We start from the raw sequence: 27,683 nt of genomic DNA, 5'->3' as shown, positions 1-27,683 counted from the left end.
TGTGCAACAGTTATTAAGTAAGTAAGTTTAATCAGGTATACACAAATACAGTTACATAGATTATCATACATAGCAGTATATGTGTAGAGAACCTGGGATAACCCCAAAAAGTCAGATAGAGTGACTTATTTCCATTGGGGTCCAGTTTATATGGGTTTGCCTGAGCATTTCTTCAAGTGACTCAGTCTCTAATAATTGAGATATCAGGTTCCTTCCTCATGTTTAATATTTATAATTTTGCATGGATGTCCCATGATGAGCACTATCACATCACTGATGTACTCCTAAACAAAATACATCATTTTCTTTATTGTCACATTAACTCCATAACTGGGATAAAATCCTGCCATAACTCAAGTGTTCTTAGTCTTCCTTTGTTTAGTTACAATAAGTTCAAACAGATGACCCTCGAATCCAAGATATTTGTATCTGCTTACGTTTTCAAGCCAAGACTCATTATGCAACTGGATGCTGCAGTTTGTCCCTCCCTGTTAGGAAGGAAAATGCTGGGTGTTTCCTTACACTTATTGTCTCTATTTACCTAGCAGCAAGTATGTATCTGGGTGTTTAGTGGACTGGTGTGGGTGGCATGCTGGGGGGACAAGATTGAAGGATCAAACCATACCACGGGCGGGATTGAACCCGCGGTCAGAGAGTCTCAAAACTCCAGACCGTCGCGTTAGCCACTGGTCCAGTGGCTAACGCAACGGTGTGGAGTTTTGAGACTCTCTGACCACGGGTTCAATCCCGCCCGTGGTATGGTTTGCTTGCAATCGTGTCATTACGATTTCGTGAGTCTTGAAAGATCACAATGGAAATAAGACAGACAGTTTTTGATGACTCACTGAATTTCTTGGGTTATCCTGGGTGGCTAACCCTCCCTACCCTGGTATCTTGGGTGGCAAACCCTCCCTACCCTGGGTTATCTTGGGTGGCTAACCCTCTCCACCCTGGGTTATCTTGGGTGGCTAACCCTCCCTACCCTAGGCTATCTTGGGTGGCTAACCCCCCCTACCCTGGGTTATCTTGGGTGGCTAACCCCCCCCTACCCTGGGCTATCTTGGGTGGCTAACCCTCCCTGCCCTGGGTTATCCTGGGTGGCTAACCCTCCCTACTCTGGGTTATCCTGGGTGGCTAACCCTCCTTACCCTGGGTTATCTTGGGTGGCTAACCCTCCCTACCCTGGGTTATCCTGAGTGGCTAACCCTCCTTACCCTGGGTTATCCTGAGTGGCTAACCCTCCCTACCCTGGGTTATCCTGAGTGGCTAACCCTCCTTACCCTGGGTTATCCTGAGTGGCTAACCCTCCCTACCCTGGGTTATCCTGAGTGGCTAACCCTCCCTACCCTGGGTTATCCTGAGTGGCTAACCCTCCCTACTCTGGGTTATCCTGAGTGGCTAACCCTCCCTACCCTGGGTTATCCTGAGTGGCTAACCCGCCCTACCCTGGGTTATCCTGAGTGGCTAACCCTCCCTACCCTGGGTTATCTTGGGTGGCTAACCCTCCCTACCCTGGGTTATCCTGAGTGGCTAACCCTCCCCACCCTGGGGTAAAAATCCCAACAAATCTTATCTTATATTGTCTTAAGAAATAATAATACAATAAACAAACGAAAGCAAACTTTATTTACATAAAGAATAGTACAGTATAACATTGACGTATGATTAATTGACTTATATAAATTACTTTATAGAAACCCCTCTTGTTACACAGAAAATTCGGGCAGCATTAAATCAACTTTCACTTGCTGGACAATTGTACGATTAGGCTGAAACAGTTTGTCGAAAACTCGTAATTAGGAGGGGAAATCTTATCAGTTATGAATCATTTATGCCTTGGCAGTGGTCCAGGACGGAGCGAAACGTTGTCGTAATTTTCCTCTCTTAAGTGCGGGTTATAAATAATACATTAGTTAGTCATTAAAGTGTTTCCGTTTTTTGTGACGTTACTTTGTGCCGGAGTGGGAATCTTTTTAGGGGAATCTCAAGCATTTTCTCGGAATTATTATGCATCCATAATAATTCCATCAGCCGACAGGATTCCAATTTTGAACGCTGTGTACAGTTGCGAGGACTAGATTATAGGTGTCTAGTGGCTTGGTAGGCAACTCTCTGGCTTCACATATTGAGTTTTTATAGTTCAGTCCTCCCCTGGGTGGAAACGATGGGCATGTTACCTTAAACCTGCTGTCCCTGTTCGCCTATTAGTAAGTAGGTACCTGGGTGTTAGTTACCTTACACCTGCTGTCCTTGTTCACCTATCAGCAAGTAGGTACCTGGGTGTTAGCTAGCTGATGTGGGTCGAATCCTGGGGGGACAAAATTAACTTAAGTTATTCGAAATGCTCTGCATAACCAGGGGTTTTCTATATAGTACGTCATTGATGTTAGCTATGGTCTGTATAAGTTGTATCATGTACTTGTAGAAGTGAAGATTATTATTGCTATACACTGAGAGATGTGTATCTTAGTAGAAAGAGTAACAGTATCAGAGTCAGGGAAGGAGAGTGCACCAACTAGTACTGGATACACTGCACACAACGAGTCACAAAACCTATTTGCATTCTTCTTTGTATTCACCTATATGTGGTTGCAGGGGTTGAGTCTCAGCTCCTGGACCCGCCTCTCCACTGGCCACTACTGGTTTTGTTCCTGGCTTCCTGAACCTTTTAATATCTGTTCTTAAAGCTATGTATGGATCCTGCCTCCACTACATCACTGTCTAGATAATTCCACTTCCTGACCACTCTAAATCTAAAGAAGTATTTCCTAACATCCCTGTGACTTATTGAAATGAGTTAAATACCTCAAAGCCAATGAGACCAAACAACATAAGAACACAAGAATGGAGGAGCACTGCAGTAGGCTTACTGGCCTTTTCTAGGCAGATGAATTCCTTGATGTTGGTGACAAGGGAATGTTAGTTCCCCGAATTAAGCAATGCCTTCCACATCCCCCCCCCAGGCGCTGTATAATCCTCCGGGTTTAGCGCTTCCCCCTTGATTTATCAAATAATAATAATCTTGAATCAAGTGTTACACAAGTGTCTAATTTATCAACTTTTCGGTTCTCTGAAGCATTGATCTACATGCTAGGCAGGTCTAACTCATACCCACCCACTCTCATGTACCCACACAATCTACCTAAGTTCTCGCCATAGCTTCTGAGAAGGAACAGAGAAGCTGTGTGACCCACTAACAGAAATCTTCAGTAAGTTAACTGAAACAGAGATTATAAGACCCACAGCTAGACTAACCATTGTTGAGTAGCATTGTTATAATGTTGGTAGAATTACCGACAATATTGTCTAATTCTGAGTAGAATTATGCCATTTTTGGAGGATCACAATTGTTGTAGATGTTATTGTGTGTAAATTACCTAGAATCAAAGTGACATTATTATGGAGTAGTGCTAAACCTGTAAGGGTCATAGAGCATCTGGTATGGATGGAAAACAATGATATGTGACCCTTGGAAGGGTAGGAGAGCTCCATATCAGTGGATCAAGAGCCCCTCACCGGCACTCAGGGACTTCCCTTGAGTGCCTTGATCCGAGGAAAGAGACGGGTAGCTCCAGTCCCTCAGATCAAAAGCCCTTCAGTAGCATCAAGGAACTTATTGAATAAACTTACTTACATACTTACTTTACTTACTTACATATTTAACTTACTTTACTTAAAAAATATATTAATAAAAATAAGTTAAACCATTGACTTCATGTTTCTTAAATATGTTCATAATATACTTAATATTATAGTTATTCTTGCAAATTATTATTATAATAACTACTGGTAATACAAAAATTGGTAAATTATAATAAAAATTGCCATTTTTGTCATAAATAGCTGCTTAGAAATTTTGAAAATAGGGTATTTAAAATTTTTTTTTAATATAATAGTGGATGATAATCATACATAATTAAAGATATATATATATTAATACATAAAAGTAACATAAAATAGAGTAAATTAGAGTAAGAAAGTGAAACAAGAGTAAAATGTTGGTATTAAGTCGAGGTTTTGTGAAGTTGTTGTTGTCACTGGAAGTTGTTGAGTTGATCTGAGTTATTTATTATTTTACCATGACCGTGGAGGCTATGGAAGTGTCTAACACGGACAAGGACAAGGACAAAGATAATGAAGGAGAGAAGAAAGATCCAGACACATTGACCTTAGAAGGTAAAAAAAGGAGGGTTATCGTACGGTTTTAAAGCTTTCACGTTGCTTTCTACAAGGGTGAAGGGCTCTTGATCCAAGGAATTGGAGCAATCCTACATCCACCTTTTAGCTCCTTGGATCAAACCAGAGGGTAATTTTAGGGGGATTTTCTTTTTTTTTTTAACCTCAGACCCCGACGGTTTTAACGCTTTCTTGTTTTGTACAAGGGTGAAGGGCTCTTGTTCCAAGGAATTTTTTGTATTATAACCACATTTTTCACAATTTATTATTAGTAGTAATAGTATGTTAATTTTATTTATATAGCAGCGCTGTACGACCCTTACGGGTTTAGCGCTTATTATTTATTACATAATATGCTAATAATAGTGTAATTATTTTATCGTCAAATATTAAACAAGGTATTGGCAATAAGGTCCCGCTGGTGAGGGGCTCTTGATCTGAGGAATTGGATCTCTGCTCCAGTTTCCTGAATTAAACCTGAATACCCCCCCACCCCCCACAGGTGCTGTATAATCCTACAGGTTTGGAGCTCCACAATTATAATAATTGACCAATAAGATTCATTATTCGTACAATTTAGCGAGAGTTTAATAAGAGAAGAATTATACATCGTTTATGTCCATTATGTCGGTATTTTAAAATATTTCTTTCCGTTATAACGGCTGATTCTTCATTCAGGTGAAAATCTTGTTTAGTTAATATTGACATAACTGTTGTTTCAGCTAATTTTTTCTTTATTTTAGTCTGCATGACCCTTGTTGGTTTAGCGCTTTATTTGATTATAATAATTATAATAATCTTTATTTTTTAGGTACAGTGGCGCCTTGAGTTACGAACTTAACTCGTTCCAGACGGCTGTTCGAGTGCCGATGCCGAACGAATTTGTTCCCATAAGGTATAATGGGAATTAGATTAGTCCATTTCAGACCCCTAAAAAATACACTTACGAAAGCACTTACAAAAATACACTTAAATAATTGTTCGAGTTGGGAGCTGTTCAAAACTCGAGGTACCACTGTACTGGTATACATAAATAGTTACATTATTATACATGGAAACATAAGGATAACTCAAAAAAATTCATAACTTATTTCCATATACTTCTTCTTCTGTTGGGGTTTCAGGGCCACTGACAACATACGCCATATTTCCATATACGTAGAGTGGAACCTGGGTTTTTGTATGCCCTAGTTTGTATAAAACTATAGTTATTCTCTATAAAATGTTAATAAAAAATACATTTTATAGAGAATAACTAGTTTTACATACAAACTAGGGTGTACAAAAACCCAGGTTCCACTGTATAGTAGAACCCCCATATCCATTGAGTTGGTATCCACAGTTTGTTATCCATGGTTTACTGTGGCCCAACCCGTCAAGGGAGGTTCCTTGATGCTGGCGAGGGGCTCTTGATCTAGGGAATTGGATCTGTGCTCCAGTTCCCTGAATTGAGCCTGAATACCTTCCATCCTGCTCCTACATGTGCTGTATAATCTTACGGGTTTAGCGCTCCCCCATGATTAATAATAATAATAATAATAATAATATTGTGGCCCCAAAATACTTATTAATTTTGCATAATACGTAATGACCCCAGAGTTCAAAAGTAGAGAAGCCGGCAGCTCTTCAAAGCCTAAGAGAAGCCATGAAATGCTTCCCATCAGTGAAAAAGTGATAATTCTCCATTTATTGTGCATAATTTATCATTTTAAACTTTATAATAGATTCATATAGGACATATATAAGGTTTATTACTATCCAGGGTTTCAGTATCCAGGTCAGTTCCTTGGAACGTGTCCCCCACAGATACAGGGAACTATGTAATTCTTTTTCATGTATTTTATGTACACGCAGGTACCATATGTTCTGATTTTATTAAAATACTGACTTTTGGGGTTATCGTAGGTAATCTAAACGTGTTACTATGTATGATAATTTGTGTAACTATTTGTGTACCTGTACCTAAATAAACTTACTGCCAAATTTAAGGCATCACAATGACTCAAATGGAAATAAGTCACTTGATTTGACTTTTTTGGGGAAAGGTTATCTTAGGTATGTTAAATATATGTTGTTGTGTAAGAATTGTATTCAGAATTGTGCAAAGCTGTCCTCACTGTGCTAGCCCTTAAGTGTTTTGTATGTTTTCAGACCTGAAAGAGCAGATCCGTTTAGTGGAGCGCAGTATTGTCAGCAAAGAACCTCGTTTTGTCCTGCGTGTTCTTCGTGCATTACCTGCCACAAGAAGAAAATTGACACCTAATGTTCTGCGACGCCTGGTTGCTGTTTATTATGGTCGTCCAGAAAGCAAACAGGAACGTGAAACTATCTTGCAGTTTATTGAGGAGCCCATGGACTTGGATTCTCCTCCACAAGGCATGTGATATTATTTTACGTCATTGTTCCCCTCATGGGTATGTAGTTATCAGTGTTATCCATAGGGGAAAATATTGAAACCAATAAAGCACACTTGTGACTTATTTTTCCGATATATCCTTTTTTTATAGTTCATTTATTTTATTTTTTGTATATTATTTATTTGTATAATATATCTTGAAAGTTTTTGTACATCACTTATTTAAACAACTTTTGTTTTTGTTAATAACTTACAACATTGCCTGTCAATTTTTTAACATTTTAGTATATTACTGATCATTTTTTCTGATATTTATAGTTTTACAACCATTTCTGTTTCTAGACATACTCATACATCTCTCCACTTATCTTAATTTAAACCCTGATGACTTCTGCCAGTGGTCCCTCAACTAACCAGGTAGCACTATGATCTTTGCCTCACAAAGATGCACCCCATTCCAAACTGTTATATTTGCCCTAATAAGAAAAAAATCACAATTTTGACTGTTATAAATTATTTTGTGGGAGTATTTGAGTGGTCAGTAATTTATAGTAGTTGCCCTAGACATCCATCCAGTCCCTACTCTTCTCAGTACACTGCTAAATATGACTGGAGATCCTACCTGCTCTAATTATATCTGTATTGTACTTTGCAGGCGGTACTTGATGCATGTTGAAAAATGCTTGAAAATACTGACACTGTATAAAGACACAGGTGCAGTATAATGTGATCCTTTATTGACAACATTTCACCCACACATTGGGGTCAGTGAAGCCAAATGTGTGGATGAAACAGTCAGTTAATGATTGCATTATGCTGTTGCATGTGTCTTTATCAGGAAAAAATGAAACCCTTCAGTGTTAAGCCACAACATCAAGACAAATGTGTATAAGTTCTAATAATTATTGTTGCATGCCCTCCAGGCACTGTATGATTCATACAGGTTTAGTACTTGCTTACGAAAATAATAATATATATTGTAGGTCCTGTGGTACGCCAGCGTGGTCAGCTGGTGCTGGAGGTGGATGTTTACATTCATCTGCTTGTACTTCTCAGACTCCTTGATGTTAATAACAATGAAGATGCCATTAAATGTTCTGGTATGTAAATGTGATAAGAGGATGACAAGGCTTTCTGTACATGTATTGTTCTACTGAAGCTAAGAAAAGTTTAGCCTCAGGATCACACTTTTTTTTTCCCCTTCGAGGATAAATTGTAATTATTTTTACATGTTCAGGAGGTGTTGAGGAGGAGAAATGGTGTTCTTAGATTACAAATGAAGAAGTTATGAGAGTGACTGAAATAATGAAGGTTGAAAGATGATGGAACAAATATGAATACAGTAATTGTGAGTGTCCTTCTGAAATGAGGATAATCAAACAAGGATATAAATAATGTTTCCATGGAAATGAAGTTGGAACAAGTTGAGTTTTGAAATAGGTTTGAGGGTAAAACAAGGTTAGGTAATCACATTGCTTTTATTGCATGAGAGGTATGGTAGGACTAAGCTGTGTGCCTATATATACCCCTCCTTCTCTCCTTTTCATTAGTGTGAATTTGTAAATGGTCCAAGTTGGGCCGAAAATGTCGTCGTAAGCTCCTCTCTTCTCTTTGCGGGTTATTTGTGTATATACATGTACCCGAGAATTTACTTTGGAGATTAAGGTATTCTTGACAGATAGTATCAAGTTGAATCAAAGACTGGTGCTAATAACCTCTAGTATTCAAAGCACTTAAGGCAGATAGAAGAGAGGTACCGTATTTTTTTTTATTTTTTTTTGTCAACACGCCTACCAAAGCACGGTTACCCAAAAAAGAAAGAAACACTTTCACCATCATTCACACATAGTCACTGTCTTTGCAGAGATGCCCAGATATGAAAGTTTGCTGTATGTGTGGTCAAAAAATTGTATGAACACTAGTGGCGGTGAATGTGGTTCCTTTGAGTCACCGTACATTGATGGAAAATAGTCGCGGTTACAAAAAAATATACACACTTATTTCAAAAGAGAAATGCATTTTCTTGATGCATTCATGGTATACCTTAGATATTATATAATTTCTTCACAACTGAAGGTTGCTTCAGTGGATGTGCTATGATGCTACTGAATGACTCTTGATCCAAGGAATTAGAGCTACCCTTCCCTTTGGAGTGAACCTGACTTCCCTCTATTCTTCAGACACTTGTATAAGCTCTGAGGGTTTAATGCTCTATGACTAATAATTATTCATAACTAATCCATAAATTAGAAGTCAATCTTGAAACAATGTTTGGATTCATCCTGGAATATTGTCACAACCGAAAAAGAAAAAGGACATCTAACGGTTTATCTCAAATTTGTGCGGTTTGAGTTGTTCAGTCAACTGTATTTTGATTTATTCACATAATTAGTTTTTTTGTTGGCATTTCACTTGTGTAAACATTAGTGTTTGTACCTGCAGTATAGAGCATTGATCATCTGGCATCCTCAGGATAACAGGTGCACTCAATTTTCACTGATGCTGAAATATTTTTATTTTTCATGATCTGTTTAAGTAGTGGAATGAACAAAACCTCTGGATAGTGCTGGATACTTCATACCTGACAACTGGATAATTCATCTATACTCCGTGCTCAAGCATGTCAATCATATTTAATAAATGAATACATATGAGCGAGGTGATAGCAAAATTAAGTTTGACAAGATTAAAAATAAATCTTAGATGTTAAAATTTCATCAAATTTTGAGGCTGAATTTGTAGTCAGTCACAGGAATCTGTTATTTTTTCTTTAATGCCACCATACAGATGTTTTATGGAATATTTAGTTTGTCTTAATGCCATTTTAACATAACCAATTTTTTAATTGAATCCTTAGTATTGAATTACTGTATATAGAATTATATATAACTTTGAATAATAATTATAGTATTATATATAAGATGTACTTCTTATGATTTTTTTTTGCCTTTCCTTTATATATGTAATGCACAAAATATTTTTCGTGTGAGTGGAAGTACATAAAATTTATTTTACTGATAATTTTCTCCCATGTATTATAGATTTGCTGATGACAAAAGTAACTTCAGTAAACCGCCGCACTCTTGACCTCTTGGCTGCTCGCTGTTACTTCTATCATTCACAAGTCTACGAAGTCAACAAAAGACTGGATGAAATTAGAGGGTACATAATTATTAGTAGTATTATTAGCATTAGTATTATCATTACAAGGATGTAGGTTTATTTTCTGAGAAGAAACTTGTGTTACAAAGATTGGTTAATATTGGTTATGTCTTGCATGGAAAAGCCCAGAGCTACAAGTACATAAGTATTTCTGACAGTAAAACTACACCTTAAAATTACTGGGCATTGAATTGTAAGATTTTTTGAATGCAAAGGAAACATAGGTAAGTTATCTGAAGATAAGATTACCCTTGTGCTCCCTCCTTCCAGTTTAATATCCAAGCCTTCATTGCTGAGAGTTTTTATTACTCTCATTACCTTAACCCTTTTCTGCATTCACTTTTCTCTTTTTTTACAAACCCTACCAAATTTACCCATCGACCTTTATTATTATTATTATTAGCATCAGAATCATTACCTCAAGGTCATCTCCCACCAAAGCAAGGTGACCTAAAGAAAACTCATTCACCATCATTCATTCAGTCTGTCTTCAGATGTATGCTGACTTCACAATTCAGATTACTCTCCAGTAGCAACATTCCTTCCCTTCAGAGTACTAGCATTGCTCTTCCCACCTCCAAGACTCAAGTCTGGCTAACCAGTTTCCCTGAATCCCTTCATAAGTTACCTCTCACCCTAACACCATGTTCATTAAAAACCCACTTGTCTGGGGTCATTCAGTGCAAGGAATGAGCAAGATGTGATCCTCTTTCAGGGAATTTAACTTTTTCTTTCCATGACAAAAGTCATGAGAAATGTTGACACATTACTGTACTAGCATAGACAGGTACCAGAATTTGATCTCTTCTCTCTGCCTCGGTGGGAGACTTGAATCCTGGATGTGAAAAGTACAGTGCCTGTACACTGAAGGAGGGGTGGAGGTGGGAAGTACAGTGCCTGCACTCTGAAGGAGGGGTGGAGGTAGGAAATGCAGTGCCTGCACTCTGAAGGAGGGGTGAAGGTGGGAAGTGCAGTGCCTGGACTCTGAAGGAGGGGTGGAGGTGGGAAATGCAGTGCCTGCACTCTGAAGAAGGGGTGAGGATGTCACAGTCCAGAGAGTTATCTGAACTGTCATGTCAGCAAAATACAGTGGACCCCTGGTTTACGATCAGCTCCCAATGCGACCAATTATGTAAGTGTATTTATGTAAGTGCGTTTGTACGTGTATGTTTGGGGGTCTGAAATGGACTAATCTAATTCACAATATTCCTTATGGGAACAAATTCAGTCAGTACTGGCACCTGAACATACTTCTGGGATGAAATAATATTGTAAACCGGGGGTCCACTGTAGTTATTGATAGAAGAACAGTGAATGCATTTCATTTATTTTTGGGTCACTTACAGTGGTAAGTGATGGTGTATTATAAGATAATAATATTGAAAACCTCTGTGCCTTTACACAAAAAAGTATTAATTACTTTTTTTTTTTTTTTTTTTTTTTTTTTTTTTTTTTTTTTTTTTTTTTTTTTTTTTTTAAGATTTCTGCACCAGCGGTTGTGTCAAGCAACACTTCGTAAAGACCATGAGGGACAAGCTGTTCTTATCAATTGCTTGCTGCGTAACTATCTTCATTATTCTCTCTATGACCAGGCACAGAAACTGATCGTTAAGCTTGAATTTCCTCAGCAGGTTAGTAGGGAATCTTTGTATTTTTGTATTACTGACAAAAGTAGGGTAATATAGAAGAAATAACTGTGGATGGTGGCATGAAAGACCATTTTTGCTTCAGTAACTTTAAAATCTGCCTAAGTGTTTCTTGTATACACTGATAAGTAATGTATACTTTGTATCAAAGTGTTTAAGATTGATCCTAACCAAGGAAGGGAAGCTCCAGTTACTTGAATAGAGAACCCTTAAATAACAAAAAAAGGCACAATACCGTGACTGGAACGATACACAAATAACCCGCACATAAAAGAGAGAAGCTTACGACGATGTTTTGGTCTGACTTGGACCATTTACAAAGTCACACCATTTACAAAGGCTTTGTAAATGGTCCAAGTCGGACCGAAACATCGTCGTCAGCTTCTCTCTTTTATGTGCGGGTTATTTGTGTATAGAGAAGCCTTCACAGGCATCAAGGCACTTCCCCTTGAAGGGGCAGAAAAGGCCAGATATTATAAAGTTTGGGTTAGTCAAGTGTGCCGAAACAAGAACTAGTGATGAGGAGGATGGAGAGAAAAATTGTCTCTTGTACTACCTCTTCAAGGCATGTTTCTCTTGATGCCAGTGAAGAGCCTTTGATCCAAGGAAATTAAAGCTACACTACCTTTCCTTGAAGTAAACCTGTTCATCTTCCAGTCTCTCAGGTGCTGTTAAACCCCTATGGGTTTAGTACTTCCCTGTGACTTAATAATGAACTTATACTGTGTTAATGGTTCAGGATATCACTGACTCCCACAGATATGTACACCATGATGTTTGTATTTCTCATTGTATATACACTGAGAGTTTACTTTAATCTGTTCTTTAGGGATCAAAGTATTCTTGACCAGTAGTGAACAGGTGACATGCAGCTGTAATGACCCTTGTGGAATGAAATATGGTAAGTTTATTCAGGATCACATTGGAGTGGTAAAACTTACAAAAAATGAATGGAATATCATTGCTAAGCCCATTTAGTCATTTAACACAGTTTCAGACCAAACCTAACTGTATTGAGAAGCACATGCGAACATATGTGTATGGAGAGGGTGACCCACCGAGGCAGGGTGTCCCCAAATTAGAAGCATATACGTATAAAATATCCCAAACCCCTCCTTTAAAGTTTCAAGTCCGACTATATGAAAATAACCGTAACACTCCAACAGATCGTCAGGTCCCAAGTATCATTCGTCTCCATTCACTCCTATCTAACACGCTCATGTAAATAAAAGTTTGTAAGGTATGCCAGTCATGTTTCATGCTGATGAGAAAAAAACGACCAACAGTCCTACAACTTGACAACCTGCACTTGAGAGAGAGAAGGTTAGGATGATGATTTGGTCATCATAAGCTTTACTCTGTGTGCCGGTTATTTGTGTATTATTCCATTCACAATATTGTGCCTTTTTATTCTTTAAATCTACTAGTATGCAAAACATTTAAGATTTCTCTTTTATTCATGGTAGTATGTACCTTCCTGGATGGTTACTGTCTCCCAGCTTGACTGGTGGTAGTCTTGCAGAGAAGACACACAAGCAACGAGGATGGTGGGTTGACAGCCAATGTAATGGAAAGGGAAACCATTGCACATTCGTGATTGTGTTTGCAGTGCTTGCATTGTACTTCCTAACCTCATCTCTTTAAACTTACCAACCAGTTTCACTGATTCTGGCCTCCAGGTCTCTGTCATGTCTTCTGTACTTTTGAAGTTGTATATAGTTTCCATGGAGGAAGTACTGTCATGTCAAATGATTGTTGGTCTTTTACTGCTGTATCATGAATGTAATATGACAGGTAAATCTTGAAAATTTCTTACATTCAGTATATACCCTTATCTTTACTTTCCTTTATTCTTCTTAATAGTTCTTAGTCCTGATACTGGACTATGGGAAAGATAATCCTTAGAACCACTAGCAGGTAACCTTTTTATCTAATGGGTACCATCGTGAATCACAAAATCATAACACGATTGCAAACAAATCGTGGAATGGGTGAGGTTTGAACCCATGGCAAGCGAATCCTAAAACCCCAGACCAGTGCTGACTGAGTGTGTTTAGATACGGTTGCCTTGGTCAGGAGTCCTGGGGAGAATAAGCCATAAATATAATTTGTTTAAATTTTTGAAGTAGGCTAAATTTGTGAGTAAAATTGGTGTTTTTATTTTTTGTATTGAAATAAAACTTCTGCGATGATTTATTACAGGCCAACAACAATGAAGTGGCACGCTACCATTATTATATGGGACGTATTAAGGGAATACAACTGGAGTACTCGGAAGCCCACAAGCACCTGATTCAAGCATTACGCAAGGCTCCACAACAGACAGCTGTTGGTTTCAGGCAATCTGTGCAGAAGTTAGCAGTTGTAGTTGAATTACTACTGGGTGATATTCCTGAAAGACAGGTATGCTGTCATTTAGCAAATTGTCGTTAGTGAAGTAATATCTGATTGCCATAAAGGCAGCAGTACAGTGCTTGATATTATTGTATGCCAGCCCCCTTCCCCTCCAAGACTATGATCACAAAATAGGGAACCATGGACACAAAACTGTCCACCATATAAGCCTAGAAGGAGCTTAGGATGCAGCCTTCTGGAATCCTGAGATGACCCACTATGAGTTGCCAGGCTAGCATAACTTTTTATCTCGCCAAAAAAAAAACCTACCAGGGTAGATATTACTTTGGACATTAAATTATGCAGGGCACCTTCTACCCAGCATGCTTCCATAATGAGCACTAGGATGTACATGCCAAGGACATTGTGGTAATCAAGAGTATTACTGTTAGTTCAGCTGTCAAGTACCATTCGGTGTACTGCATATCAGTACCTTTCCATCCTTTCTTTATGGGAACTTTCAAGGTGTCTTGATGCTGGTGAAGGGCTTTTACTCCAAGGAATTGAAGTGACCCTCTTTAAATCAGCTTTTGCTGTTTCCCAGGCATTTTCACCTTTACAGGCTAGCATTTCCAAGTCATTATATTCTTTCCCTGTAGGTGGCTGTGCCTCATCAGAGTAAGATAAAGAATGATGAATCCTTTCTGTCTGTGCCTCTGTTCTCCAAGTGAGACAAATGTTATTGATGACTGTTAGGGTATGTACATGTCCCTGTCAATGACAGTAATAAACTAGATGACAATTATCCTAAATGGTAAACAGTACTAACAAGTTTATGACTAAGTCATGTAACGCTTAAATATCTTTATTGATGAATCATTATGCCTTCGCTGCAAACTTAATCAATCTAATAGCGATGAATTACAATCTTGGAGATAGTAGATGAAATGGAGAGGTAATTTGAGATAATGATTCCCTCAGTGCTGCACATGTCTTACTGACTACCAACTCAGTATAAATTAATGACAATAATTGTAAACCTTTCAGAAAATATAAAGGTACAATATATAACCATATCCCCTCAGAGAAGGTTCCTTGACGCTGGTGAGGGGCTCTTGATCTGGGGAACTTGATTTGTGTTCCAGTTCCCCAAATTGAGTCTGAATACCTTCCATCCTCCCATAGGCACTGTATAATCCCTACAGGTTTAGCGCTTCCCATGATTAGTAAAAAAAAAAAAAAAAAAAAAAGTATATAACCAGTAAACTAGAATTTCCTCTCCTCTATCTCTATGTATTCTTGAATTCAGTCCACATATTTCAGAAAGTTAACTCCTGTAGAAACTCTTATTGGAATTATTACAGGAGCTACATTTTACTTTTGAGTGTTCACATATGTGATGCCTTGGAAATATCTTTATATATATTAGTGCATTTATATTTTATGTTTAAACAATTTATAAATTTTTTTACGCAAGTTGATATTGAATAGCTATGCTTGCTTTTATGTATTTAAATGAAATATTATTTTATTTTTTATTATCACACTGGCCGATTCCCACCAAGGCAGGGTGGCCCGAAAAAGAAAAACTTTCATCATCATTCACTCCATCACTGTCTTGCCAGAAGTGTGCTTTACACTACAGTTTTTAAACTGCAACATTAACACCCCTCCTTCAGAGTGCAGGCACTGTACTTCCCATCTCCAGGACTCAAGTCCGACCTGCCGGTTTCCCTGAACCCCTTCATAAATGTTACTTTGCTCACACTCCAACAGCACGTCAAGTATTAAAAACCATTTGTCTCCATTCACTCCTATCAAACACGCTCACGCATGAATGCTGGAAGTCCAAGCCCCTCGCACACAAAACCTCCTTTACCCCCTCCCTCCAACCTTTCCTAGGCCGACCCCTACCCCGCCTTCCTTCCACTACAGACTGATACACTCTTGAAGTCATTCTGTTTCGCTCCATTCTCTCTACATGTCCGAACCACCTCAACAACCCTTCCTCAGCCCTCTGGACAACAGTTTTGGTAATCCCGCACCTCCTCCTAACTTCCAAACTACGAATTCTCTGCATTATATTCACACCACACATTGCTCTCAGACATGACATCTCCACTGCCTCCAGCCTTCTCCTCGCTGCAACATTCATCACCCATGCTTCACACCCATATAAAAGCGTTGGTAAAACTATACTCTCATACATTCCCCTCTTTGCCTCCAAGGACAAAGTTCTTTGTCTCCACAGACTCCTAAGTGCACCACTCACCCTTTTCCCCTCATCAATTCTATGATTCACCTCATCTTTCATAGACCCATCCGCTGACACGTCCACTCCCAAATATCTGAATACATTCACCTCCTCCATACTCTCTCCCTCCAATCTGATATCCAATCTTTCATCACCTAGTCTTTTTGTTATCCTCATAACTTTACTCTTTCCTGTATTCACTTTTAATTTTCTTCTTTTGCATACCCTACCAAATTCATCCACCAATCTCTGCAACTTCTCTTCAGAATCTCCCAAGAGCACAGTGTCATCAGCAAAGAGCAGCTGTGACAACTCCCACTTTATGTGTGATTCTTTATCTTTTAACTCCACACCTCTTGCCAAGACCCTCGCATTTACTTCTCTTACAACCCCATCTATAAATATATTAAACAACCACGGTGACATTACACATCCTTGTCTAAGGCCTACTTTTACTGGGAAATAATTTCCCTCTTTCCTACATATTCTAACTTGAGCCTCACTATCCTCGTAAAAACTCTTCACTGCTTTCAGTAACCTACCTCCTACACCATACACCTGCAACATCTGCCACATTGCCCCCTATCCACCCTGTCATACGCCTTTTCCAAATCCATAAATGCCACAAAGACCTCTTTAGCCTTATCTAAATACTGTTCACTTATATGTTTCATAACCTTACTCTTTCCTGTATTCACCTTTAATTTTCTTCTTTTGCACACCCTACCAAATTCATCCACCAATCTCTGCAGCTTCTCTTCAGAATCTCCCAAGAGCACAGTGTCATCAGCAAAGAGCAGCTGTGACAACTCCCACTTTGTGTGTGATTCTTTATCTTTTAACTCCACGCCTCTTGCCAAGACCCTCGCATTTACTTCTCTTACAACCCCATCTATAAATATATTAAACAACCACGGTGACATCACACATCCTTGTCTAAGGCCTACTTTTACTGGGAAAAAATTTCCCTCTTTCCTACATACTCTAACTTGAGCCTCACTATCCTCGTAAAAACTCTTCACTGCTTTCAGTAACCTACCTCCTACACCATACACTTGCAACATCTGCCACATTGCCCCCCTATCCACCCTGTCATACGCCTTTTCCAAATCCATAAATGCCACAAAGACCTCTTTAGCCTTATCTAAATACTGTTCACTTATATGTTTCACTGTAAACACCTGGTCCACACACCCCCTACCTTTCCTAAAGCCTCCTTGTTCATCTGCTATCCTATTCTCCGTCTTACTCTTAATTCTTTCAATTATAACTCTACCATACACTTTACCAGGTACACTCAACAGACTTATCCCCCTATAATTTTTGCACTCTCTTTTATCCCCTTTGCCTTTATACAAAGGAACTATGCATGCTCTCTGCCAATCCCTAGGTACCTTACCCTCTTCCATACATTTATTAAATAATTGCACCAACCACTCCAAAACTATATCCCCACCTGCTTTTAACATTTCTATCTTTATCCCATCAATCCCAGCTGCCTTACCCCCTTTCATTTTACCTACTGCCTCACGAACTTCCCCCACACTCACAACTGGCTCTTCCTCACTCCTACAAGATGTTATTCCTCCTTGCCCTATACACGAAATCACAGCTTCCCTATCTTCATCAACATTTAACAATTCCTCAAAATATTCCCTCCATCTTCCCAATACCTCTCTCCATTTAATAACTCTCCTCTCCTATTTTTAACTGACAAATCCATTTGTTCTCTAGGCTTCCTTAACTTGTTAATCTCACTCGAAAACTTTCTTATTTTCAACAAAATTTGTTGATAACATCTCACCCACTCTCTCATTTGCTCTCTTTTTACATTGCTTCACCACTCTCTTAACCTCTCTCTTTTTCTCCATATACTCTTCCCTCCTTGCATCACTTCTACTTTGTAAAAACTTCTCATATGCTAACTTTTTCTCCCTTACTACTCTCTTTACATCATCATTCCACCAATCGCTCCTCTTCCCTCCTGCACCCACTTTCCTGTAACCACAAACTTCTGCTGAACACTCTAACACTACATTTTTAAACCTACCCCATACCTCTTCGACCCCATTGCCTATGCTCTCATTAGCCCATCTATCCTCCAATAGCTGTTTATATCTTACCCTAACTGCCTCCTCTTTTAGTTTATAAACCTTCACCTCTCTCTTCCCTGATGCTTCTATTCTCCTTGTATCCCATCTACCTTTTACTCTCAGTGTAGCTACAACTAGAAAGTGATCTGATATATCTGTGGCCCCTCTATAAACATGTACATCCTGAAGTCTACTCAATAAGATCTCTGGATTAATTCACTATTACCCATAAATTGGAGAGGATGCTTTAGATGCCATTTTGGTTGGTCCTGGACCAGTATCAAGTTGTTACTTGATAATGGTCTAAGATAGACCAAAATATTCTTTAACTTTTCTCTCCCAACTGTTGGTTAGTTATGAATAGATAACGTAGACTAAAATATTAAGAAGCACAAGTTTTGAGTTAATTTATTTTTGTTCAGTTTGACTTCAATGTATTTTATGATCATTTAATTTTTGAGATAACTAACAACAATTTTAATTCTTAGATTTTCCGGCAAGCTATCATGCGTAAAGCCTTGGCTCCGTATCTTCAGCTGACACAGACTGTTAGGCTGGGCAACCTGGTGCACTTTACCAACACACTTAATGAGTACAAGAGTAAGGTGAGTTAATTATTAAATTGATGAAAAACCTGGTATATGATAGAGATACAGACAAGACAAGTTGTGCTTCAAGATACATGAGCCAGTACTTAGAATATATTGTAATGGATACACGAGTAAGAGACATGTGCAACAGTTTGGTAACTTTATTAATGATGTGTTTTGCTTGCTTCTTAAAACAGTTGAAATACAGAGGTGATGTAGATGTAGATATGAGGTGATCAGTCCCTCAGCCTTGAGGAAAAAGTAAGTTTATGGTGGTGTGCCCCTGAGCAGTCAGCTCCATAGCTTCAATCAGAGTGAAGCTGAGGTGCGAGGAAGCAGCCTTTAATACTGCCAAAAGTGACAGTGATAAGAAATACTAAAGTTAAAATTGAAGAATGACAGTATGTATCATAACATTAATGATACATAATACTGGCAAGTTAATGAATTAGACATGTGCAAGACTTGTACAGTGGACCTCTGCTTTACGATCAGCTCCCAATGCGACCAATTATGTAAGTGCGTTTGTACGTGTATGTTTGGGGGTCTGAAATGGACTAATCTAATTCACAATATTCCTTATGGGAACAAATTCATTCAGTAATGGCACCTGAACATACTTCTGGAATGAAATAATATCGTAAACCGGGGGTCCACTGTATATCTTTATTCTGAAAATGTTGTACAAACCAAGTCAATACAAAAGTATTGAGTCAAATGATATTGTATTGCTCTGATTATGTCAGTGAATGACAAAACATCTTCAGAATAATGATGCAAAGTGATCATTTTATCATCAGGATCATAAGCTCGAGAAAAGAGATGTACTTTAAGCCGACACTTGAAAGAGAGAACTAAGTATCCAATGCTGTAGAGGCATTTCCCAAACAGTACATGTTAATTCACCTTGTCAGTGTCTTTTGAGCATTGTGTATGTTGTGACCAGGTTTCTCCACTTTTGTTTTTACAACATTGAAATTTAGTCCTGTCATCGTGACTAGCTTAGAAAACGTCTATATATTCTTCCACTTTATGTTTAAGGTTTGGGTATTCTCCAGTCATGTTCTTTCATGTATAGTGCACATTTAAATTCAATATGAGTGTGAATGTGCAAGTTAATTTGCTAATTAATCTGTTTAAAATATTGTATAAATTCAAAAGTCATTTAACACGGTCGTTATGTTCCTGAAAATGTCGTGTTAGGTAAAACCGCGTTAGATGAACTGAAGAACTTGTGGGAAAAATAGGGTTACATACCTGAGAGCACCAAAAAAGCCAAACAATTTTTTTTAGGCCTCCACATTTTACAAACAATAAAAGTGAATATTTAATTGTAGTTCATTGTTGTGATGTATTATGTTGTTTTTACTGCTTAAGACTACAAATGTAACAGAAATAATAGCATTTCTTACCTTAAATTGTGGGTGCTGGTGTTTGTGGATGATTGTGGAGAGAGTGGAGAGTTATGTTGTGGCCGTACTGGGCTGAGGTGGATGGTAGAGGTTCTGGTACTGAAGTTAGTGGTTGTCCTGGAGTGTCTAACTTTTAAGTCATTCAGTCAGTCAGTCAAGTTATTCAGTAAGTTATTCAGTCAGTCAGTCAAGTTATTCAGTAAGTCATTCAGTAAGTCAGTCAAGTTATTCAGTAAGTCATTCAGTAAGTCAGTCACACAAACTTATGTTTATCTCTTATTTTTTATTATTTATTATTATCACACTGGCCGATTCCCACCAAGGCAGGGTGGCCCGAAAAAGAAAAACTTTCACCATCATTCACTCCATCACTGTCTTGCCAGAAGGGTGCTTTACACTACAGTTTTTAAACTGCAACATTAACACCTCTCCTTCAGAGTGCAGGCACTGTACTTCCCATCTCCAGGACTCAAGTCCGGCCTGCCGGTTTCCCTGAACCCCTTCATAAATGTTACTTTGCTCACACTCCAACAGCACGTCAAGTATTAAAAACCATTTGTCTCCATTCACTCCTATCAAACACGCTCACGCATGCCTGCTGGAAGTCCAAGCCCCTCGCACACAAAACCTCCTTTACCCCTCTCTCCAACCTTTCCTAGGCCGACCCCTACCCCGCCTTCCTTCCACTACAGACTGATACACTCTTGAAGTCATTCTGTTTCGCTCCATTCTCTCTACATGTCCGAACCACCTCAACAACCCTTCCTCAGCCCTCTGGACAACAGTTTTGGTAATCCCGCACCTCCTCCTAACTTCCAAACTACGAATTCTCTGCATTATATTTACACCACACATTGCCCTCAGACATGACATCTCCACTGCCTCCAGCCTTCTCCTCGCTGCAACATTCATCACCCATGCTTCACACCCATATAAGAGCGTTGGTAAAACTATACTCTCATACATTCCCCTCTTTACCTCCAAGGACAAAGTTCTTTGTCTCCACAGACTCCTAAGTGCACCACTCACTCTTTTCCCCTCATCAATTCTATGATTCACCTCATCTCTTATTATGTTTACAAAATAACACTTCATTACAGCCACAGGTTATCTCTTGTTTAATATAAACCATACCACGGGCGGGATTTGAACCCGCGGTCAGAGAGTCTCAAAACTCCAGACACTGGGTGTCATAATTGCTTGGCAGATACAATATATAGTAATTAAAATATCAAAACACAATTCACAAACACAGCTAGCTTGTACCAGAGAAGGACAACTGGACTCGTATGAAATACAAATGCTGGAATGGTGGGTGGTGTCGGGGGGTGGCAGGTCTCCCCGTCTCCCCCGCTGATCTACAACAAGGCTGCCGCTTGAGGAAAAGGGATTTTTTTTTCTTTCCCGCAAACTGAACTATGTTAAATTAATTTTACAACGTGTTACATAAAATTGTGCCACAATTCTTCAGTCGTGCTTTACCTGAATTGTGCCAAATAAACTCATACTAAATGACAGTCTACTGTAGTTTTTATTTAGAAAAAAAAAAGCTTAGACCTAGTTTGATTAAGCTAATATTGAGTAATTCATATAAATTTTCTGTGTTCTTGCTTTCTAATTAGCTACCAAAGGTATCACTGTTTCATGTTTTTTATTACTTTATTAAATATGAAATAGGTTTATTGAATAGTTTTTTAAATTTTTTCCAGTTCCAACATGACCATACATTTATGCTGATTCTTCGCCTACGCCACAACGTAATCAAGACTGGACTTCGAGCCATCTCTCTCTCATATTCTCGCATCTCTCTGGCTGATGTAGCTTCAAAATTAACCTTGGGGTCACGAGAAGATGCAGAATTCATTGTAGCTAAAGCAATCAGGGATGGAGTGATTGAGGTTAGTAAGTTGGCGCAAATATTTTGTTCTTTCTTTCTTTCAACACACTGGCTGTATCCCACCGAGGCGGGGTGGCCCACCGAGGCGGGGTGGCCCCAAAAGGAAAAACGAAAGTTTCTTCTTTTACATTTAGTAATATATACAGGAGAAGGGGTTACTAGCCCCTTGCTCCCGGCGTTTTAGTCGCCTCTTACAACACGCATGGCGTACGGAGGAAGAATTCTGTTCCACTTCCCCATGGAGATAAGAGGAAATAAAAAAGAACAAGAACTAGAAAGAAAATAGAAGAAAACCCAGAGGGGTGTGTATATATATGCTTGTACATGTATGTGTAGTGTGACCTAAGTGAAAGTAGAAGTAGCAAGACGTACCTGAAATCTTGCATGTTCATGAGACAGAAAAAAGGACACCAGCAATCCTACCATTATGTAAAACAATTACAGGCTTTCGTTTTACACTCACTTGGCTGGACGGTAGTACCTCCCTGGGCAGTTGCTGTCTACCAACCTACTACCTAGGAAATATTTTGTTAGCACAATTATAAACATCTCGCTCTAGTAGTACCTGTGTCATGTAATGCAACAACCTAGACTCAGTTTACATCATTAGTTTTCGACAATTCTGAGAGTTAATTTCTGAACATTCCTTCTGTTAGAAAAATATTTTGTTTTAGGTTATTTTAGAGTAGGTTATATACACCACAATGAAGTACATTAATCAGCCACAACACATCTGGCTGGGCAAGCAGGCCCTTCAGTGTTCAAAGATGAAAGTATATTGTGCATAGCATGAGGATGGGTTGAATGCACACAAGATATTTGTAATACAAACCTGAGCTTAAGAATTCATCCCATCCTAAACGTTGAACACACAATTTGTATTCAGGGTACACACTATGTCACTTTATGATTAAGGCAATCTGTGAGGAGTACATAATCATTCTAAGCAAAGCAACTTACATCACACGTTGTATACCTATATCTGGCCAACTATATTTGGAGAGTGCGTATGGTAAAAAAAAAAAATGGGCTCGTTTTCCATGATCAGTTTTTTGGGCACTATGGCAAGTTAACACAGTAATTTTGGTATGTCAGATCAAGAGGATTGTCCAATAGTGATATCTGTAGCACTGTTAAGAGACACTTAAGAGGACTGAAAATGTAAAATATAGTTGGCCCCTGAGCCTCTCACACCCATAAACCTGGTATTTCACAAATGAAAAAAGGCATTTCAATGCATTATAGTGACTGCATTGGTAATTATGAGGGAAGCGAAGATGATTACATTAGAAAATCCCAATTCTAATGTTAGAAAATTTCCTCGTAGTACATATAAGCATGTACATTGTAACAGCCACATACCTCAAGGAGAGTGCCTTAATGCTGATGAGGGCCTTTTGAGCCAAGGAATTGATCACACCTGATCCAAGGCAGTGGAAAAACTTACAGGTAATTGAAGCTTGGAAATAAGAATACAAATTTGGGACTTAACCATAAAAAATTTTTGTACAGTGGACCCCCGGTTAACGATATTTTTTCATTCCAGAAGTATGTTCAGGTGCCAGTACTGACCGAATTTGTTCCCATAAGGAATATTGTGAAGTAGATTAGTCCATTTCAGACCCCCAAACATACACGTACAAACGCACTTACATAAATACACTTACATAATTGGTCGCATTGGGAGGTGATCGTTAAGCGGGGGTCCACTGTATTACTGTAGTTATCTATAGCCTCAGCGTACATTACAGTGCTTCATACATTTCTGGTTTTAGGAAATACTAATTTTTTTTTTTTTTTTTTTTTCAACAAGTCGGCCGTCTCCCACCGAGGCAGGGTGACCCAAAAAAAGAAAGAAAATCCCCAAAAAGAAAATACTTTCATCATCATTCAACACTTTCACCACACTCGCACATTATCACTGTTTTTGCAGAGGTGCTCAGAATACAACAGTCTAGAAGCATACACATATAAAGATACACAACATATCCCTCCAAACTGCCAATATCCCAAACCCCTCCTTTAAAGTGCAGGCATTGTACTTCCCATTTCCAGGACTCAAGTCCGACTATATGAAAATAACCGGTTTCCCTGAATCCCTTCACTAAATATTACCCTGCTCACACTCCAACAGATCGTCAGGTCCCAAGTACCATTCGTCTCCATTCACTCCTATCTAACACGCTTGCTGGAAGTCCAAGCCCCTTGCCCACAAAACCTCCTTTACCCCCTCTCTCCAACCCTTTCGAGGACGACCCCTACCCCGCCTTCCTTCCCCTATAGATTTATATGCTTTCCATGTCATTCTACTTTGATCCATTCTCTCTAAATGACCAAACCACCTCAACAACCCCTCTTCTGCCCTCTGACTAATACTTTTATTAACTCCACACCTTCTCCTAATTTCCACACTCCGAATTTTCTGCATAATACTTACACCACACATTGCCCTTAAACAGGACATCTCCACTGCCTCCAACCGTCTCCTCGCTGCTGCATTTACCACCCAAGCTTCACACCCATATAATAGTGTTGGTACTACTATACTTTCATACATTCCCTTCTTTGCCTCCATAGATAACATTTTTTGACTCCACATATACCTCAATGCACCACTCACCTTTTTTCCCTCATCAATTCTATGATTAACTAATAGCAGTTGTATTTCAGGCTGTGATTGATCATGAGCATGGCTACATGCAGAGCAAGGAGACTGTAGACGTATATTGTACACGCGAGCCACAGTCAGTGTACCATCAGCGCATCTCCTTCTGTCTGGACATCCACAACCAGTCTGTGAAGGCTATGCGGTATCCGCCCAAGTCATATAACAAGGATCTGGAGAGTGCCGAGGTGAGGGATTATTGGAATCTGCAGCTCAAAATACTAGTGTTAGGCTGGTGTAGACTTGCATGAACATAATTTTTTCCTTCTATCCAATATCTAAGGTTTTAATGTTTACAAGAGAATATTAAGGGAATATGGAAAGAGTTTGGTAAAATTGCCATGTGAGAGTAGTTTCAAACTTAAATTTAGCAGATGGACTGAACCTCCGCTGTTCCTTATGCTGAATAACCACAGGAGTTTAGTGATTTGTATGTGATTAAAACGGTGAGTAAGAATAAATTGCACAAAAATGATAGTGTTCAAATAAAATTTGCTAGATTTCAGTGCACAAATATTTGAATAGGTTATTGTGAAAGTAAAATAATTAACTGTTTTGAGTTTTGGTGGAGTGAACTTAAGTTCTTGGTTGTACCCCTTGTCTTTCCTTGCACACAACTGACATTATTAACCCCTCTTAAATCTCAAACCCCTGCATTGACCAGCCAGACTTTACTGTGTCAGTGCTCGGTTCACTTCCCTGTTTTCCAGACTTTAACTGAGGTCATACTTCTAAATGAAGGTGTCTGTATGCAGATTAATTATCATGCAGTCCTATTTTTTTTTATTTTATTATCACACCGGCCGATTCCCACCAAGGCAGGGTGGCCCGAAAAAGAAAAACTTTCACCATCATTCACTCCATCACTGTCTTGCCAGAAGGGTGCTTTACACTACAGTTTTTAAACTGCAACATTAACACCCCTCCTTCAGAGTGCAGGCACTGTACTTCCCATCTCCAGGACTCAAGTCCGGCCTGCCGGTTTCCCTGAATCCCTTCATAAATGTTACTTTGCTCACACTCCAACAGCACGTCAAGTATTAAAAACCATTTGTCTCCATTCACTCCTATCAAACACGCTCACGCATGCCTGCAGTTATTACTGTTTGCAAAGTATGCTGGAGATACCTGTACTGTATTATGTTATGACTTGATTGGAGTGTGGTGGGGACAACAAGGGAACACTATCACCATTCATGGCCCAGACTATTCACCATCTTACCAGAAGATATCAGAAGCATAGCTGGAACAAGGGTAGAAGCCTTCAGGAGGAAACTGGACAAGTATCTTCACCAGGTGCCAAATCAACCAGGTTGTGATGGATATGTGGGGCAGTGGGCCTCCAGCAGCAACAGTTTGGTTGACCAGGCAAGCACCAGATGAGCCTGGCCCATGGCTGGGCTCCAAGAGTAGTGACTTTCAAAACTCATCAAAGGTATACCCTGGAATGCATCCACAGTGTGAGTGAGTCCTGTGAAACTAGACATACAAGAATGATGGAGACTTAGAATAGATGAAATTGTATTACTTAGCCATGTGTATAAAAGCCAATTGTAACAAGATACAAAATTTGTAAGGTAAGGACACAGGTGCAACTAATGTGATATTTTATTGTTGCAATGTTTTGCTTGATGAAGTTCCTGGAGAGTGAAACATTGCAACAATAAAATGTCACATTAGTTGCACTTGTGTCCTTTTACCTAACATGTCGGAAATTCTACCAACATTAATACAAAATTCGTAATTTTTTATTAATGAATTTAAAGCTAATTTTATATTTGCAGGAAAGACGAGAAAGAGAGCAACAAGATTTAGAACTGGCAAAAGAAATGGCAGAAGAAGACGATGACGGTTTTCCATAGAATTAATGGTGTCTATGCAAGTGCTTGGGTAGAAAATTCAAATAGAAAATTTCATGGAAACATTTACGAGTTCAGGAAAGTTTTTCAATTTAGTTTCTTTTTAAAATGTTAATCACAGAATTTGTCTTCATATTCATTGTCTTTAATGTAAAGTATATATTAAAACTTGTGTTAATAAAAGGGTGATTTTTTTTATTTATATACCCTCATAAAATTGTAATCTTAAATATTTTTCATTGCAGACAAGACTGTCTTGTGTAATGCAAATTACTGAATAGATCTTCAATTTTTTTTTAAAGCAAATAGTATTTTTAAAGTTTATGAAGAACTAAATTGTTAAAATTAGTTTATTTCAGCATTTGTGAAAGGATTTTGTGGTGGACATCCCAGCAGTATGTGGGGTGAAGTTGATCAGCTAAGAGAGGAAAAATGTGTGGCAGCTCACACTTTTGTGCTATACCTGCAGTTACCCATAAATTTTCTTGTCTTGCTAGTCTCTTAAGGTTGGTAAAGGAGTGTGATATATGTATTAACAATGTTTGAGATGTGTAGAGGTATTTCTTTGGGTAGTGGAGAGCATTATTTTGATAAGTAACCCACCAGCCCACTGTGTCAAGATGGTGGCTGTGTCCTGGTTGCTTACGAGGACTTTATAGGCCAGAAATAATGAGACCTGAAATTATATGTTTACAGATTGTGACATGTTTTGCCTTGCTATAAGCAGCCTACCACCACATCTGTCAATAGTGGAAGGTGAAACATTATGGGAGATGGGTTTATGGTGCTGTGTGGGGGTTTTGATCATTAGTTAAAAGGAAATTACAAGTGTCAGGATACTTGGTAACATGTGACTTATAGGGTAAATGAGGCGTATGGTTTATGTCAGTGGTGGAATATATGTGTAATTTAATTGTACATATTGTTAGTTATGTTTGTTGATTATTTGATTAGTTTTGTACTGACATGATTATCCAAGGAATCTGACCTATCCTCTTCCTTGGATCAAACCTGTTTGCCCCTTATTCCATAGATGTTGTATGAATCATATCAGTCTAGCACTCGTGCAAATAATAACTGGTTGTTAATTATACATAATTAATCTTGGATAACCTAACAAGTGTTAGTGTGACTTTTATCCATTTTCTAACGCAAAAATGATTTCATCTGGAAGTACGTACTAAGATTATATTTATAGTAGTGGTACGTTAATACAACACCTGAGAGGTAACCAGGTCT

The 27,683-nt window shown here is 38.7% G+C and overlaps 1 protein-coding gene across 1 annotated transcript; it reads left to right on the top strand.

Moving 5' to 3' along the window:
• The first annotated feature begins 4,014 nt into the window (after positions 1–4,014).
• On the top strand, positions 4,015–26,630 carry Rpn3 (regulatory particle non-ATPase 3). Its single transcript, XM_053795660.2, has 10 exons — positions 4,015–4,176; positions 6,328–6,552; positions 7,516–7,632; positions 9,574–9,694; positions 11,175–11,325; positions 13,543–13,743; positions 18,510–18,626; positions 21,733–21,921; positions 24,591–24,773; positions 26,370–26,630. The coding sequence occupies exons 1-10, from the start codon at positions 4,080–4,082 to the stop codon at positions 26,445–26,447; spliced, it is 1,479 nt and encodes a 492-aa protein (XP_053651635.1). The 5' UTR covers positions 4,015–4,079; the 3' UTR covers positions 26,448–26,630.
• Positions 26,631–27,683: the final 1,053 nt, after the last annotated feature.

The sequence above is a fragment of the Cherax quadricarinatus genome, chromosome 96, assembly GCF_038502225.1.
Source record: "Cherax quadricarinatus isolate ZL_2023a chromosome 96, ASM3850222v1, whole genome shotgun sequence".
NCBI classification, from domain to species: Eukaryota; Metazoa; Arthropoda; class Malacostraca; order Decapoda; family Parastacidae; genus Cherax; species Cherax quadricarinatus.
The sequence above is the reverse complement of the archived record's forward strand: the minus strand, read 5'-3'. Positions and strand labels throughout refer to the sequence as shown.